The sequence below is a fragment of the Parasteatoda tepidariorum genome, chromosome 7 (assembly GCF_043381705.1).
Source record: "Parasteatoda tepidariorum isolate YZ-2023 chromosome 7, CAS_Ptep_4.0, whole genome shotgun sequence".
In the NCBI taxonomy this organism is placed as follows: domain Eukaryota; kingdom Metazoa; phylum Arthropoda; class Arachnida; order Araneae; family Theridiidae; genus Parasteatoda; species Parasteatoda tepidariorum.
In genome coordinates this window covers 88,999,519-89,018,311 of record NC_092210.1, presented here as the reverse complement: position 1 = coordinate 89,018,311, position 18,793 = coordinate 88,999,519, and the positions used below count along the sequence as shown (strand labels likewise).

The following is an 18,793-nucleotide window of genomic DNA, read 5'->3' as shown; positions in this document are numbered from 1 at the left end:
GTTAAATCAAGGTTGTTTCCTAGAATAGGCTATAATGTGTGAAAATCTAGAACAAAAGTTGGCTCAAATAAAGGTTCAGCAATTAATTTTCTTTTGGGATTCTCTAATCCCATTTCGCATTGTTCAGCAGACCCCTCTCAGTAAATGATCATGACCACCTCGAAAGAAAACTGAAAGAATTTCAATTCTGATTAAAAATAAATAAAAAAGGAAAAAACCGGAATTTTCTAATATTATTTTTTTGCTTACAACCAAAAAATTCTAGGCTCAAAGATTTTGGGTTTTACCATTCTTACTTTATGCTTAAAATACTGTAGTGATCACAAAAATACATTGCCTCCTTTTCAATGCTGGAAACTACAAACTAAGAGAGAAACCGGGCTTTTAGAGAAATAAATTATCTTATGCACTTAAAAATGCAACAAGTTAACATGCAATAAAATACTGTAGTAATCACAAAAATACATTGCCTCCTTTTCAGTGCTGGAAACTACAAACTAGGAGAGAAACTGGGTTTTTAGAGAAATAAATTATCTTATGCACTTAAAAATGCAACAAGTTAACATGCAATAAAATACTGTAGTAATCACAAAAATACATTGCCTCCCTTTCAATGCTGGAAACTACAAACTAGGAGAGAAACCGGGCTTTTAGAGAAATAAATTATCTTATGCACTTAAAAATGCAACAAGTCAACATGCAATAAAATACTGTAGTGATCACAAAAATACATTGCCTCCTTTTCAATGCTGGAAACTACAAACTAGGAGAGAAACCGGGTTTTTAGAAAAATAAATTATCTTATGCACTTAAAAATGCAACAAGTTAATATGCAACAAAATTTGATTCTAATCGGAATTATTAGTTAAGAATATTTAAAATCAATAGTGTCTACGATTTGCTTTACATTAGCAGTAGGCTTTAATTGTTAGTAAAAGTTTTACTAATATTATCAATATCATTTCAATGTATTTAATGTTGATTTATAAGTGTTAAATAAAACTCACTTTTGTCACTTGATGTAGCTTTAACATATTTACTTTTTCATTGTTTTTTTAAGCTCCGATGTTAATGTAAATAACAGTTCGGGCACTGAGGACTATTGTTGTTTGAGTTTGGATTTATTTATAACACCTTTGATGCCAAAGAAATTTCTATAACTTTATGTTCGTATAATTTTAAGGCCATACTGGATCACAAAGCTATTTATACTCCAGTTATTAAACAATGATACGAAACATTTTTTGCACACATTTTGATGCTATGCTTATGTTAATCAAATTTAAGCTCGCAAAGAAATAGTAAAAGATTAAAAAAATATTAATCAATTGGGTATAATATAGCCTACGTCACAGGTTGTGTTGTTCCTACTAAATTTAACCCATGAACGGCATTTTCTGCGAGCCTAACTTCAAGCCACAAATAAACAAACGAAGTGTTCGATCGTTTAAATAGCTGCTCGCCAGATTTTATTGCATTATAAAGAAAAGTTATTGAAACTAAATACAACTAAATAAACAACAACAACTAAAACAAATAACAACAACTACTAATAACAATAACTAAATAAACAACAACTAAATTCCATTCGTTTAGCATTGCGTCATATGTTGTTCCTACTAAATCGAAGTAGTTGTGTTTTTTCCATATTATACCCAATTAAATATTTGCCAGAGTTATATAAAGTTTATTGGGATGAGAATAACTGATGATTAATTTCGAAATTATTAAAAGTGTTCATTACATACACTTTGTTTATCCGTAGATTCATTGCTGTCATGTTATTAGTTTTTCTGTTTATCTTTTGGTAACTAAAATATTAACGATAAAATAAAAGTCATATTTTTGTTGGAAAAACGAAATTTTTTGTATCTAAAGTTATTGTCTGTACAAGATGCTCCAAAATAACTTTCAAAAAGTTTAAGATATTTTGAACCAGATATTTGTCTTTAAATTTAAGTTCTTCTCCTTCTTGTTTTAATGTTGGTACGAAATTTATTGCTTCGGTAATGCACCAGAATGGCACACAAGGCTAAGACAAGCCTTGTGTCCTTATCACATCGGCTAAATCCTCACCTCCTATTCACAGTATCTTAAACAGTTTTGGAAAAGTGGGCTACAACATGGTTAAGGTGATTCTTGTGGCACGAATAAGAACAAATCTAAGCCGTGAAAATACAGACTATGTTCGAAAATTTCAGAAGAGGAATCCATCAAAAGAGGGGATTAAGGGGATTAGGGGTTATTATTAGGGGTTAGAGATTGAAGGGGTTAGTTCCATCAAAAAAAGTCCTCCACGAAAGTAAATTTCTCCCAATACTTGATCCAGGAGTTCCCTTGTCTTCTGGAGTGGGTTCAAAATTACAAGGCTATGGAATTGAGCATTAGTAGTCGTAAGCCCAAATTTTGGGCGGCTGTTCAAAGACGGTTATATACGTAAAAAAAATAGAGGTTGAAGCTGTGCATAGCCACTGAAAAAGGACGCTTTGAAATTTGTTCTATATGTTACCCCCAAAAAATCAATATTATTGTTATGCATTTCGCTAATTTTCTCTTGTTTAATAGATCTACAAGGTGATTATAAAATAACTTATTAAACATAAGACCCTTTAGATAGCATACGGCTACGAATTAAAGGAATAAAATTTTGCATTAAAATTTCATTTTTCAAAGGGTATTATTTACCTTACACATGTCTAAAATATTATAAGCATCTCGTATATTATTATTACAATTTTCTTATAGATTGTCTGAGTATAGTGAAAAAAACTCTCACTGTTACGGTAACAGGGACAGAATTTTAATTTGGAAAAGAAAACATTTAAAGCAAGTTTTTTTTGCATGAGAGAAGAGGGCCAGACAGAGGTGGAGAAAAGAACATTTAAAAGTTATTGACGTGTAAGCTATTTTGTTCTATGATGATAGAAAAGAATAAGAGAACATAATGATTTGCATACAGCCATCCTGTTCTTTTCATTCCTGTCCAGTGTCTCTACTATTCCCGCTAAAATTATCGTCACAGTACTCAATTTGAAGTATTTTTACTGTAAGGAGCACGTTTGAGTGAAAGAAAAAGTAGGTGTTGTAGTCCTCTTTCAACTCTTTTTCCTTTAAAAAAAATAAAAAAGAAAGAAAAGAAAACCCAAATAAATCACATGAAAATAAATTCTACGTTAAATTAGCTGATAGTTTAATATGTTGTAATACGTCAAATAAGTACCATAGTTTCCTTCCACACTTTTGAAACTTGAACTTAAATATAATAATAAGTTATTCAATTATAACTTTATTTCGGAAGGAAAAATAGATTTAAAAAATAGTTAAGTTTGTGAAAAAAAGGTAAATTTATCTTTTATGTAATGAAAGAAGAATGAACTCTCACCTGGGAATTTCCGTAAATGTTTTCAATGTTTTGAAGAAAAAAAACTTATCTCTACGAATTGGAATACAATGAATACAAAAATTATTTAAAAAAAACTATATCTTGGACTGTATTGGAATAGTTTTTAGCAAAAGTTATTTTAACAAAACTTATAACTTTGGCTGTCTTGGAACAATTTTAATTCAAAAAATATTTTAATTGTTATAGCAATTCAATACTGTAGAACATTCGTTTAATTATTTGATATCAATTTGCGCTTCGAAAATGATTTTCCCCATGTGCTACGTTTGAGTTGATTGTTCAAGAACTATAATAAAATGGAATGTTTTTCTTCAGCCATATTTTACTTTTCAAATCAATCTTTTACCTTAGAAAATCATGAAAATTAACTAACCACTATACTTCCTTCGCGTGATTTAATTCTAGCACGTGTTTTATTCATGCGGTAAATTATTTTAATTTCATCTACTCTTTATAGCATGCAGCTTATCTTTAAGGTTAAAATATAATTTTGATTCATCCTTGCGAAGGGTAATTTTGCATACTTTTTATCTAAAAACACTTATGATTTGAATGAATTGATTAAATTGACATTCTAAATTGTTTTTACCACATCTATTAAATAAATGATAGCTATTCTTATTTAACGCTTGTTCATCAAAATTAATTAATGCATTACTTGTACTTCTCAAAAGATAAAATATTTGATGGCAACTAGCAGTAGGACTAGATCAGTAAAATGACCACACTAGTATACCACACTTAGTAGTCAAGTAAATCGAAAAAGTAAATTATAGTAAGATGGCTTTTACATGCATCCAATCAGCATAATTAATTTTCGTTTAATTTAATCAAATCAGTCAATGGTTAGAGGTGCTTAAAAATTATCGATATTTTTTTATGAATTATGTATTCTATTCATAAAATATTGAAAGATCTAAAAGTTACATTTTGCAGTTATTTAAATAAGAGCTAAAAAAAATTCATAAATAATTTTTAAATTTTTAGTTTTTTTATTTTCATACTGTTAAAAAATCTAGACTGAAGGAGGAAGAAACGAACGGGGTAAATTCTTAAAGTTTTGAAGTTTTTGCTTGAAGTTAGAACTGTTCGATGTTTCATAACCTTTAACCTTTTGTGAAATTTATCAGGTTTCTTCCTTTCGTTTTCCTGAGTTTCATTTATAATGTATTTTAAGAGCAGTCTGAAGATTTGTTCACAATTATTTCGAAAGTTTTTTTTTAAAAGATTAGGTAATTTTCTAAGAATGTATTGCTTCGAAATTTATAGAATAATTGTCTTCATGTCTGATTTATATCTATTGGAAGGTATCTTCTTCCAAAAAAACATTCTGTAGTTTCTGTTCATTCTTCTTTACTTAAACATCTTATCGTTGTATCTTTCGCAGTTATACCATTTATTCGACATACAACCGGGCAGGTGTCACCGATTGTTTTATCTACACAATTTGAATCGAAAACCAAACCAAAATCAAGTTTAGGTTTTCTACAAAATGTAGAAAAGTATTTCTGTATTATGCATATAGTATATGACTAGTCAATTGCTGTACCATTTCTTTTACACCTAATTTCACAAAACTGTCTTTTGCTCTCAACCTTACATATATGTGTGAGACGTTTTTCACTGTTTATGGTTTGGCATGAGCAGTCTGGTAATCTTCTTGCCCATGACTCAACTCTAATAATCCACTCAGTATAAAGGGAACATTTCAAAGAGCGATTTTAATAAACCTTGCAAGTCAACTCACAATCGCCATGTATATTTATTTTACAACAGATCTCAGTAATATTAAAGAAAAAGAGTGTTTGCTTTTCAGTGGTCATTCTTGAACGCAGGCTGGTAACGATGACCATCTGATGTTTTCAAGACATGTTATTTCTCTTTTCCCAACCAGTCTCCTTCCTCCCTCACAAGAAACATTGCAATTATGTCCTCTTTTCGTGATACTGCAGTTTCCTTCCGATTTCATGCCTGTAGGCAAAGTTAGGGGTGGGCAAGCGCAATCAGGAAATGAATCCCATTCATCTCCACCTAAGCATCTGATGACATTATTTCCTAAAATAGTTCCATTTTCTATGCAAGTTATCTCACATGATTCCTTAGGGATTTTCGAGGAACAATTATCTTTGACAATCAAATAGACTGGAAGTGTCGGCTCAGTGCAAGTAAGAGAACAATTGGGCAGTGCTGACCATGTAGAGTTTTCAAGGCACGTAATTAATCCCTCTCCTACTAATCTGCTTTCACCTTTACAACTAACACTACAGCTTTCTCCTCGCTTTATAAAAGTGCAATTCTTGTCAGTTCTTAAATTTTCAGTAAGAATGGGTGAAGGGCATGCGCAATCCGGGAATGGACTCCATTCTCTGTTACTCAAACATGTAATCGTAGTGTTTCCTATAGTGTTCTCTTCGTTCACGCAGCTAACTTCACATGATTCATCGGGAAGTTTTGATGAACAGTTAACTTTGATCATTAAATAGGCTGGAAGTCTAGGTTCAGGGCAAATAGGAGAACACTGTGGCAGTATGGACCACGTGGAATTTTGGAGGCAGACAATTGTTTCATCCCCTATCAATGTAGTATTTTCTTTGCACTTAATTCTACAATATTCTCCACGCTTGCTAAAAGTGCAGTTTTCTTTAGGTTCTAAATCAGCATTCAAAACTGGTGGTGGACACATACAATCAGGGAATGTGCTCCATTTGAGTTGATCTAAACATCTAATTTCAGCACTGCCTACTAATTTACTATTCTCTTTGCAAGTAACCTCACAAGTTTCGCCAATGGCTTTTGAAGAACAGTTCTCCTTTAAAATTAAATAGATAGGAAGTACGGGTTCGAAACATATCGAAATACATGTGGGCAAAACGGACCACTTGATGTTATCCATGCACGATACTTTATCTTGTCCAATTATTTTTCTTTCTCCTTTGCAGCCTATTTGACAGGTTTCTCCTCGTTTCTTAAATTTACAGTCCTCTTTTATTTCGACATCTTCAGTTGAGAGTAGTGATGGGCAAGTGCAATCAGGCAATGCACTCCATTTATATTCCGTTAAACATATAATAGTATCATTTCCAATAATCATACTGTTCTCCTTGCATAGTAATTCACAAGCTTCTCCAATAGTTTTAGATGAGCAATTAAACTTGGATGTCAAGTAATCAGGCAGAGTAGGTTTTACACACAGAATCGAGGTGCACTTAGGCAATTCTGACCACGTAGCGTTATTTGAACAAAATAACGTTCCTTTATCTATTAATTTGTTCTTATTTTTACAAATCACTTTGCAAGTTTCCCCTCTCCTTTTTTCAGAACAACTTTCTTCTGTTTTCAATTCATCTGTTAAAATTGGTGGTGGACACATGCAATCAGCGAATGAGGTCCACTTGCGATATTTCAAGCATTTAATGTGCGAGTTTCCTACAATTTTACCGTTTTGTCTGCAGCTTAAGTAACAAGAATCACCGATGCCTTTAAAGGAGCAGTTTTCTTTAAATATCAAATACTCCGGAAGTATAGGTTTCTTGCATATTGTAAGACAAATTGCTGCAAAACTCCATCTGGTATTATTTTTACATTTGATCAAAGGGTTACCTTTAAATTTAAAATTTGGTTTGCATCGTATCCTACACATGTCTCCTATCTTTCTATCTGTACAGTTCTCCAACATCATAAAGTTTGATGGCAAATCGGGCTTTGGACAAGTACAATTTGGAAAAGCACTCCATGTTTCATTTTTCAGGCATGTAATTCTGTCAAGACCTTGAAGCATGCCTCCTTCTCTGCATGACACCCTGCAGGATTCACCATATCTTTTATAGCTACAATCTTCGTTTAATTTTAATACATGAGTTTCAATATTTGGTTCAGGGCATAAAGGAACAGGTTCGCATTTAGGAAGAGGTGACCAAGTGGCATTCATTAGACATGTTACATTATTTTTACCTTTAAATATAAAGTCACTAATACAGCTCAGTTTACATGTCGTGCCAATTTTTCTTGTACAGTTATCTTTAAAAACTAAAACACCTTCTTTGAGAATTATCCTTGGGCATAGTTTCTCAACGCATCGAGGCAACGCACTCCATTTGAAATCACTTTGGCATACAATGAAGCTCTTGCCCGAAATCTCAAACGATTTTTTGCACTTAAGCCGACAAATTTCATTCTTCAACTTTATGGAACAATTTTCTCTAGAAAGCAACGAATTTGTTAGTTTTGGTTTCTGACAGACTCCTTCAGAACACTTTGGTAAATTTGTCCACGTTCCTTCTCTTAAACACCGAATAAAAACTTTCTCTGGATTTTTCTGCTTGATTTTGCATTCCAAAAAGCATTTTTCACCTGCAGTTTTATTAAAACAAAATTCACGAAATTTCAGTTCGTTATTTAATTTAGGTAAAGGACAAGAACATGTTGGAAACTTCGACCAGTTCATTGTAGAGTTACATTCAATAAAACTTTTGTTCCTTATTCCACCACCATGCTTGCACAATAGCTCACATCTTTCATTTTCCCCTTTAGAAGAACAGTCCTCTTTAAACAGTAAATGATTTGGTAAATTTGGTTTTGGGCAAACTCTTTCTTTACATTTTGGCTGACTTGTCCACTCTGTATTCTGCAGGCATGTTATAAAAGTTTTTCCTTCAAGCATCAGATTTTTTTGGCATTTTAAGAAACAATTTTCACCAGCAGTTTTAAGCGTGCAATTTTCAGAGGTAATTAAATTCGCTCTCAAATTAGGTCTAGAACAAGTACATTTTGGAAATAACGTCCATTTAAAATTTTTTAAGCAAGTAACTGTGTTTGCACCAACAAACCTGCCACCCATTTTGCATAATAATTTACAAATATCTCCAGATTTTTTTCCCTTGCAATCTTCATCAAATAATATATAATTTGGAAGTATTGGCTTAGGACAATGTTTCGGTTTGCAGGAAGGAAAAGCTGTCCAAAATAATTTTTTATCACATTTTATAGACTTGAAGGACTGTACCTGAAATTTACTTTTACAAGCAACTGTACAAGTTTCTCCTGGTCGCTTTATGGAACAGTCTTCTAAAGGTTGCAAATAATTCGGATAAGCAGGAATTGGACACGAACATATTGGAAGACGTGACCATTTATTGATAGTGAGGCAAGTAATCTTGTTGCTCGGTATCGTTTTACCTCTTTTGCGGCATTCAAGTAAACACTTATCTCCTATAGATTTGGATGAACAATCTTCTTGAAAGATCAACTCATTTGGAAGTATTGGCCTGGAACAAAATATTTTTTGGCATCTCGGCAGTCTGCTCCATTTTGTATCATTCTGGCATGAAATATACTTTTTCCCTTCAAGAATTGAATTACCAGTACAAGCCAAGGAGCAAGTTTCACCCGGAGTTTTGAAGTTACAGTTTCCAAGTGTTTTCAAACTACTTTCTAAAGACGGAGGTGGACAAGAACATTTTGGCAAAGATGTCCACGAAACTGCCTCTTTTGATCCTGTACAAACTAACAAGCTTGGTTCTATTAAAGTACCACCTTCACGACATTCTAAATTACACTTTTCTCCTACATATTTTGATGAGCAATCTTCAAGAAAATTCAAATGATTAGGAAGTTTTAGAATCGGACAAGGTGTCCTTTTACATTTTGGAATAGATGACCATCGAGTATCACTTTGACATGTGATGTAACTTTTACCTATTAAGTAAAATGGCTTTCTACATTTCAATTGACAAGTTCCACCAATTTGGATATCATTACAGTGAGTGTTTTCTTCAAAATTATCAATTAAGTCTGGAGGAGGGCAAGAACAGTTTGGATAATCACTCCAGCTAGTGTAATTTATACATGTGATGTATTTTGAGCCATGAATTTTACCCCCTTCTCTACATTCAACTTGGCAATTTTTGCCAGGAGTAATACTTGTGCAGTCGCCAATGTAGGATAATACTTTCGGAAGTTTTCGCTTCTGACAAGTTTTGAGTTTGCAAATAGGAAAAGGACTCCATCTTGTGTCATTTTGGCATAATATGAAAGGATTTCCTTGTGATACGAAATCATTTTTACAAGTTAAGGAACAAGGCTCCCCAGGCAAAGTTTGAAAGCAATTTTCTTTCAATGACAAATAATCAGGAACATCAGGAGGAGGACAAGCACAAATTGGAGGTTGAGACCATTGTAAGGTTTTTAAGCAAGTAATTTTATTAGAGTCAAGTATAATCCCTCCAGATCGACATTCTAACTCACAGTGTTCACCTATTGTTTTTGATGTACAATCTTCACTCAATAAAAGTGTATGTGGAATAGCTGGTTTACGACAGATAATTCTTTTACATTTTGGTAAAGGGCTCCATTTCAAATTACTTTGACACGTAAGTTTAGCGTGGCCAACTAAGTGAGCGAAACCTTTGCAAGCTAAAATACAATTGCCCCTTGGAGCTACTTGGTAACATTTATTTTTAAATTCTAATTCTTTTGTAATACTAGGAACTGGACAGGTGCAATTTGGTAAGTTTGACCAAAAAAGTCCATCAATACATTTTATTTTACCATCTGAAACAAATGAGCCCCCTTCTTTACATTGTAGCTGACAGTATTCGCCTGAACTTTTTGAGTTGCAGTCCTCATTATCGACAAGAGAATTATCTAATTTTGGCTTGGGACATAACATTTTCTCACAGACAGGAAAAGCAGTCCATTTTAAATGTTTCAGACAAGTTATAGTTGATAACTTCTGCATATGATATCCTGGTATGCATTTTAAGCTGCATTTTCCACCAGGATATTTTAAACTGCAGTTTTCTTTGAGTATGATGGGATCTTTAATGAATGGAGGAGGGCAAGTACATTTTGGATATTTAGTCCAACTTTCTGAAGTCTGACATGTAAGAGTAAATTTGATTTGCTTGCGGTGTTTGCAATGTATTTGGCACTCTTGCCCTATTTCTGAACCGTGGCAATCTTTCATGAATTCTAAATGCCCAGGTAATTTAGGTTGCGAGCAATAACTTTTACCTCCTTCACAGGGCATGACCTTACTCCACAGTCCAGGTGGAAGACAAGTAGTTGCATTAGGACCTGATAATTTAGCCGATGAATCACGGCATTCGATGTCACAACTACTTCCTCCTTTAAGATTACATAAACCAATTATTTTTAAGTTTCCTGGAATTGGAGGTGGATATTGGCAGATTATATTTACCAATTCGTACGGTGAGTGTCTTTGTGTAGTGCATCGAGGAATGTGCAACCATTGGCTATTTTGACAAGTAATAAAATTCAATCCAACCAGAACAAATGGCTGGATGCATTTTATTTGGCACCTCTCTCCATCTTTAAAAGTGCATTTATCTACAAATTGTATTCTTGGAGGTAATTGTTTCAATAAGCAGTTTGTTTTGTTATGCTTTTGAGGTGAACAGCTCGGAAGATTTAACCACTTTGATGAATCAGAACAATATACTTTGCTATTTACTTGTAATATTCCACTTCTGCATTGAACTTTACAAACAGATCCAGCTGTCATCTTGCAGTCAGAAACAAATGTCAAATGTTTGGGTAAAGTTAGACATGTTGCTTTTTGGGACAAAACTTTTCCATTAGGACACCGAATCTGCAAAGATAGAACAATTGTCACAGATTAATATTTATTTTACTACTTTCGGAGCATAAAATATTTAGCGAATTTTCGAACAAATTCAAATTCAGTTTTTTTTCAAACGCACCAATAATTAATCAGCTTTAGAATTGAAATATCTACATCGAAATTTTTAATAAAAATACTATTACTTCTGTCATAATGCCTTAAACTGTCAACTAAGTAGACTGTACTGTTTGTGTAAAAATTTAAATGATTTAATAATCTAATACTCTGCACATCTCACTTATGTTTTCACTATGGCCAGCGTGAAACCGTGGGCATTGTCAACATCTGAATTAATTACTTCTTATGCTTAACGCAAAGGGCACTCGTAAGGAACTTCATTACTCATTCTCCATTTACTTCTTTCCGTCCTTCAACAACTACAACTTCTTTCAACACATTGTTTAAAAACGTTTTGAAGTTTTCATAAATTAAATAGCAGATAAATATATTAAAATGATTTGTTATCCATAAAAGAAGGAAGCAGAAGAATTGTACACAAAATCAAATTTTTTAATAGTTTACTGGCATTTGGATTTAATTGTTGTGTTTTTTATTTATAAATAGTGTGCGTTTGTATTAATTTCACTTCATGCTTCTGAAATTTCTTTGCATTTTAGTCTTTCCTTGCAAACTTTTAATGGCGAGCGTAGAACAGTTTTCGCCAGAAAGAATTACAACTCTTGTAGGCTAAAGTAATAATTCAAAGAAAGCGATAAAAAGTAACTTTAGGAATAAGTATAAAAAGTCTAACTAGTTTTTTTCAAACTTTTTACTTACAAACCTTACAAGAAGTACCTTCGTCTCTTGAACAATCCATGAGTTTAGCAAATTCTAAGGGTGGACATTTCTTAGATTTTGTCATAGATTTAGTTGGAATTTGTGAACATTGAGGTTGTGCATTACCGTCTTCTAAACAGAAGACTGTAAATGTGTTAGCACCACTAATAACTGTGCAATAATCTGTAGTTATGGAACAGTTGCCAAATTTAATAAATAAATTCAAAGCGTCAGAACAATGCGAATTTGAGTCCAATACCGCCATCTTGACTCTTATACAGTTAAAATGAGGCCCAATATTTGCAGACAGATGATTGCATCTCATCAGTTGCAATTTAGAAGAACTCTTTGATTGCAGATGGCAATTTGGGAGCTTTTCCCACTGCCCACTTTCTAAACAGCGCATACGATATTTCCATATTTCTTGACCATTTATAATGCACATGACTTCACAAGTTTCCCCTAACTGGATATCACAAATTTTGCCAATTCTAACATTCTTTGGCAGTTTAGATAGTAGACAATTTTCTTCTGTAGGTTGCGCTAAAAAAATGGGAAGATAATTGTAAAATTTTAATGATGAGCGGGCACGTTAAAATTTTATAAAGAAAAATACTTTTACAGAAGAACATTTTAAATATTTATTCACTTGTTTTAGACATTCATAGTTTTTGTTAAAAATTCATTTTGGCTACAAACATATGTGCACTAATGTTTGATAAATCCTTGGGCTAACAATTGATAAATCATAGGCCTTGGGCTTGGGTTATACTTTGTGATCTCTAAGAAAGAAAACACCTGAACGCAAAATTTATTAAACTGAGAAATATTCAAAATTAAAGAAACAATTATCAAAGCTTCCAAAAATGGCAAGAAAGCGAATGACATTAAAAACGCTGTCTTCAAGACCGAGAATATTGGCTTTATTAGGTGTTTAAGATTATAATTTTTATTAATCATAACATGCACTGTGAGCCACCCTGAATAGCTTTTGAGCTAATGATCGGATCTTCACGTTTTAGACTCATTCTTAATGGTTCGAGGGGGTGACCTCAAATATGCTAATTAATTAGTGCAGACGATATTTAAAATTACGAGATCAGCTACACCTTCAGCGATGTACCTTTTTTTCCCGATGAATTTGGATTTCTGACCTCTGAAGTATAGGGGGTACTAATCTGGAAAATATGGTCCCCATTTGGTCAGGAGAGCAATCCATAGTTTCGACTCCTTAATGTTAATTTTACCTTTTGCGAATTTTGCCATATCTATAAAAAATTTTAAGCGAATTGAAATATTTTTGAGGACAATTGTATAATTTGTCCATCCAAAGATAGTTCCATGCAGAGAAATTTTTTTGCAAATATTTATTATTTTATTAAATAGCAGTCGAAAATATTTTGAATTGTAAGGTGTAAAACGTCATTTTAAAGTATGTACAAGACAAAATGCAAAATTTGAGCGAAATCAATAGAATAGTTATTGAGAAATCAAATTTCAAAAAAATCATATATTTAAAATTCAATTTCTCAGAAACTATTCAACCAATTTCGCTTAAATTTTGCATTTTGCCAAGCAAATTTGAATACTTTAATATGACGTAAAACATTTTATACCTTACAGTTCAAAATTTTTTCGATTATTATTAAATAAAATAATAAATGTCTGCTAAGATCAAGTTTTTGCTTGGAATTATTTCAGGACAAATGAATTTTATACTTGCAGGCAATTTTTTTTTAATTAGCTTAAAAAGTTTTCGAGATAAGGCGAAATACGCAAAAAGTAAATTTAACATTGAGGGGTCCAAACTTTGGATCATTCTCCTGACCTAACTATGGGGACCATATTTTCCAGTTTGCGGTTTGGAAGTCAGAAATCTGAATTCTTCAATAAAAGGTATGTTTATTCAGAGAAATCACGTTTTTGTGCCTGATTTTGTAACTTAAATTATCGTCTGCATTAATTAATTAGCATATTTGAGGTCACCCACTCGAACCATTAAGAATGAGTCCTAGAGCGTAAAGATCCGGTCATTAGATCAAAAGTTATTTTGGGTGGAACGCTTTTTTTTCCTGGGGCCCTGTGCATTTTCAGATTTTGTTATTAGTCCTAATGTGTGCCATTTCAGATTTTAAAAAAAGTCAACAGCTTTCTCCTTAGAAAATTCTTTTAAATCTACGCAAAATTTTAGTCATATTAGATAAGCGTTTAAAAATATTGCATATTCAATTCAGATAATCATTTTTAGTTTTTTAACATGAAATAAACGTAATAAAATAAATTATAAGCTCTGTTGCAAGTTTAAAAGTGTTGCAAGTTAAGCAGCTAAATGCACGCCAAATAAATGCTAAGCTCCCAGCGTGAAATTATATTCTTGGTTTATTTTCTAGCATATAGGTTTATTTTCAAATCCCCAAATATAAGAAGGGATCCCGTTTGTAAACTATAACCATTCAATAAAATTAAAATTGAAAAAGTGTGAAAATACTCACAGTAACATAACAACATGATTATGATTGCATATAAACACCACACTTTCTTGAAAACGAGAAGCTAAGTAAGAAACGAGTAATTTTGTTTAAATTTATATAATATTAAAAAACAAAGAATAATTCAAGACAATCAATACAATGACATTCTACTAGTTTTAAATGTTTCTTAAGATGTAGCAAAAATTAAGATATAGTAAAATATAAAGTAAAAATTTTAAGTATTACGTTTTCTAGCATTCTAATAGGAAATTCAACTTATGTCTAATAGATCTAAAGTAATTCTTATGAACAAACATTATTTATTTATTGGACAAATATAATTATATTTTATTTACCTCTTTACTATTCATATGAAAATTTTTATTTCATTTGTCTGTTGAATTTAGATTCTCAAAATAATGAATCCAGTTGCTTACTATCAACATTTTGTTTTATATACAATAATTTTGCAGCCATAAAAAAATGTTTAAAAAGAAAGATTTTTAAAATCTGGAAAAAAAAAAACACAACATAACATTTTCATATGCTATAAAAATTTTTTTTTTTAAATTCCGGTTAGCATTAGCATAGAAGAAACATGTTAAAGGGATCATCATCAACATTTAGGGTAGCCGCAATGAGTGATTACGTGGTAAAAAGAAACAAATTCCGGTTTATCGTCGGATATGACATCACAAGCGCCATCGTCCAATAATAAACCATCTATAATTTCAATTCATCAATTGTGAAGACGGTTTTGAAAATATGAATTTATTATATTCTAATTAATTATTTCTATTTATTATTTCTATTTTTTTGTCTTTCTTGATTTATTGAAAAAAAAAACCATTTATTTTTAGAATTAAATTTGCATTTTTTTTAATCTCTTTTTTAAAAAGAAACCTTTCAAAGAAACTAATTGTGTTAGAAAAGAAGAAAAAAAAGAAAAAGAATAATTATTATTTATATTTTCTATTTAATATTTTTTTTAATGTTTATTTATGGTATTTTGGAAGAAATGCTATTCAAATCCGAAAACGGAAACACTTTTATTAATATATTTTATTTAAGCTTTTATCTCTCTATATTTCAGTAAATAAATAAATAATATAAATGAACAATCAAAAAAGAAACTATTAAACTATTTTAAAACTGCTTTATTTATTATTTCATAGAAGTTTTTTAAAAAATGCATGAAATTTTTTTAAAATTTTTTATTATAATTTTATAAATTATTTTTCTTAATAACATTTGATAAAACTAACGTGTATTTTTATCTCATTTAGTCTGTAAATTAATGCCTGCAGTTTAGAGACTTTTATTAAACCCAGTAACAAGCTGCAGGGGATGGTGGATAAAGCTTTATCACCTACTTAGTAGTGCTCTTATAGTACTAAAAGAACGAGTTAAAATTTCTGTCCCTTAGTTTTCTTTAAAGTCAAGAACTAAGTCTGACGACAACGCCCCATAACTTTCATAGCACACAAACTCTAATTAGTTATCTTTGACCATTTACCTGCTAATACTAATTTAGGCTTTTGTGTTAGCAGCACTAAAATATTTTCGTTCGTTGTTGGTAATGGGTATCTGTAGTTACCAGCAATCAAGCCTAATCTATCTACATAACTTTCGTAATTCACAAAAACTAGTCAGATCAAATCTTCGACCAATACTGATTTCAATTTTTGTACTAGTAGTACTAAAAAACAATTTTCAATATTAGCCCTCACCAATATCATTGATTAAGCGTGACCATGAACAACCAACCAATGTGATCTGACCAACTTTTGGTTGGTTGGTTCTAATGCCACACGGGCAAGCCTGCTTGGTGAAACCGAGCAAATTTCTTCTTGTTTTCAGTCATTATTTCTTCTTGTTTTTCAGTGGCGCCATCTATGGCCAAGAATTCGACTTATGCCACACCATACGTCGCACCCGCTTATAGGGCGGACCCATTCATACAGCCATTCATTCATCCACAGATCGTAATTTTGACCTGAATCAGAGAACGATCAATCTCCAATCCAGTACCCCCAGAGGTTTTGATTTCTTATGGGAACATGGAGGACTTTTGCGACTCGACAGATTTAACTTGCATCAGTCACTTTACTACACGGGGAGTCTTCGGCCGGCGGGGTTCGAACCCACGAATTCTCGGACATGGGCCCAGTGCCCTATCGACCAGGCTATCCCGGCCTTTTCACCAACTTTTAACACACACAAGCTTCAATCAGATAATATCAGAGATTATTTAGCGGCTAATATTGATTCAGTTTTTTTGTATCAGCACAAATATGAAATTTATAACTCTAAATTGGAATTATATAATTACGAGAGTAATTCTTCGGGATAATATTAAATTTCATTGAAAGCAACATTTAAATCACAAATGTCACCATTCGATGTCACATTGCTACAAACTTTGTGCCATGAATGGACTCATTGTGACAGCGAAAAGCGTATTGGTTTTTATAAAACTTTTACTATTTGTGATTCCAAATTGGAATGTTTTAAGCTGTGTTTATATCATTGTATGCTATATTGGTTTCTGGAGTAGAGTTTAGCGTTATACAGTTAGATGAAAAGAATCTCTACAGCAAAAATTTTCGATATATTTGTTGAAAGGATACAAACTAAAAGGGCTCATAAGAGTAGCTTCTAGAGAGATATCTTCCAGTTTCTGACAGACGGGAATTGATGAGAGCCGACGAGCGATGACTGACACTAAAGATTCTTCCTTAGAATAAACATTGCTACATGAAAGTAAACTGAGAATTGGATATGCCCCAAAGTTTAAATGAACTTGCGTATTGTAAGAGCTGGTTGTGTACTGTTTTCGTTTCACAGAACGAGAAAAAATTTTCGAGGCTTTAAATGCAAAATAGAATATAAGTTACAGATCGAATTTCTTTGAAAACAACATCATACAATGCAGAAAAAAAGATTGCCATGACAATTATTTTTTCTGCTTTAAGAGTCTAATGTAATTGAACCAATTTCGAATTAATAACCCTTTTTAAAATTGAGATAGTAGAAAATTTGAATTAGCTTAACATTTTGTGGCAAATATTTAATAAGTTTGTCGATTTATAACTACATATTTTGGGAATGAATTCTGTTATACACTTCAGAATTTTTCTTTTTGAAAGAAAAATATTAGTCCGAGGTACAAGATATTACTGGTTTTACTCTTTAGAGAATAAAACTTATTTCGAATTCTCAGTTTCTAAACTTGTAAATTGATTGAATTTAGATGCTTAAAAAATCAATTTTTATTTTTCAAATAGTCTGAATTGGCTAAACATGCATTTGTTACACAACAAGCATACAATTGTTAAATTTTATTTGGTGAGCAAAAATAAATTATTTTTCTTAGAAAAGTAGTACTTTACTTTGAAGAGAATTACATTTTGTTGCGTATCTAGCTTCGTTCTATTTTCAAACAGGACCATTATAGGGCCTTGTTTTCCACTAAAACTATTTAAAAATTCCCACAGCAACTAAAAAAAATCTGAAAAAGTTCTCTAACATATGCCTGCAATGGTTATAAAGAAGCAGATAGTGCCTCTCTTGCTACATGTATGCACAATGTGCTAGAAAAAAACAACGGACTACCCTGTTTAACTTTTGAACTAATGACCAGATCTTTATGTTCTAGAACTCAATCTTAATTTTTAGAAGGGGTGAACTCAAATACGCTAATTAATAAATGCAAACGATATTTTAAAATACGAGATCAGATGCAAAAACTTATTTTTTCGGAATAAACATACCTTTTTTTTGAAGGATTCGTATTTCTGACCCCCAAGCTGCAATTTGGGAAATATAGTCTCAATAGTTTTATCAGGAGAGTGTTCCGAAGTTTGAACCTTTTAATGTTAATTTTAGTTTTGTGTATTTCTCTGTATCTCGAGAACTTTTCAGAGAGAATTGAAAAAATTTGCTCACAATTATAAAATTGGTTTATCCAAAGATAACTCCCATGTAAAAATTGTAGCAAATATTCATTATTTTTTATTATTTTATTTTATAATGATCGAAAAATTTTTGAATTATAAGTTATACAATTTTTTGAAACTTTTTTAAGAATATAATTTTACACTGCAAAAATACAAAATTTGGGAAAAATTGGTCAAACAGTTATAAAAAAAATTTCATTTTAACTATCTGTCTTTTTTTTTAAAATTCACTTTCTCAGGAAGTATTCAACCGATTATCTAAAATTTGTATTTTGCCATGCAAAATTATATTCTTTAAAATGATGCAAAAAAAAAAAAAAATTAAATACCTTAAAATTCACAATTTATCGACCTTATAAAATAAAATAATAAAAAATAATGAATACGTCCTATATTTTAGGGGTCAAAAATACAAATTCGCGAAAAAAAAAGGTACGTTTATTCAGAGAAAGTACCTTTTGTATCTGATTTCGTAACTTAAAATATCGCCTGTACTTATTGATTAGAATATTTCAGAACACCCCCTCGAGCCATTAAGATT

The 18,793-nt window shown here is 31.7% G+C and overlaps 1 protein-coding gene across 1 annotated transcript; it reads right to left on the bottom strand.

Moving 5' to 3' along the window:
- Nucleotides 1-5,091: 5,091 nt before the first annotated feature.
- On the bottom strand, nt 5,092-14,379 carry LOC107451615 (sushi, von Willebrand factor type A, EGF and pentraxin domain-containing protein 1-like). Its single transcript, XM_043049877.2, has 2 exons — nt 14,315-14,379; nt 5,092-12,365 (listed from the first exon to the last, which is right to left on the bottom strand). The coding sequence occupies exon 2, from the start codon at nt 10,923-10,925 to the stop codon at nt 5,223-5,225; it is 5,703 nt and encodes a 1,900-aa protein (XP_042905811.1). The 5' UTR covers nt 10,926-12,365; nt 14,315-14,379; the 3' UTR covers nt 5,092-5,222.
- Between the last annotated feature and the right edge of the window lie 4,414 nt (nt 14,380-18,793).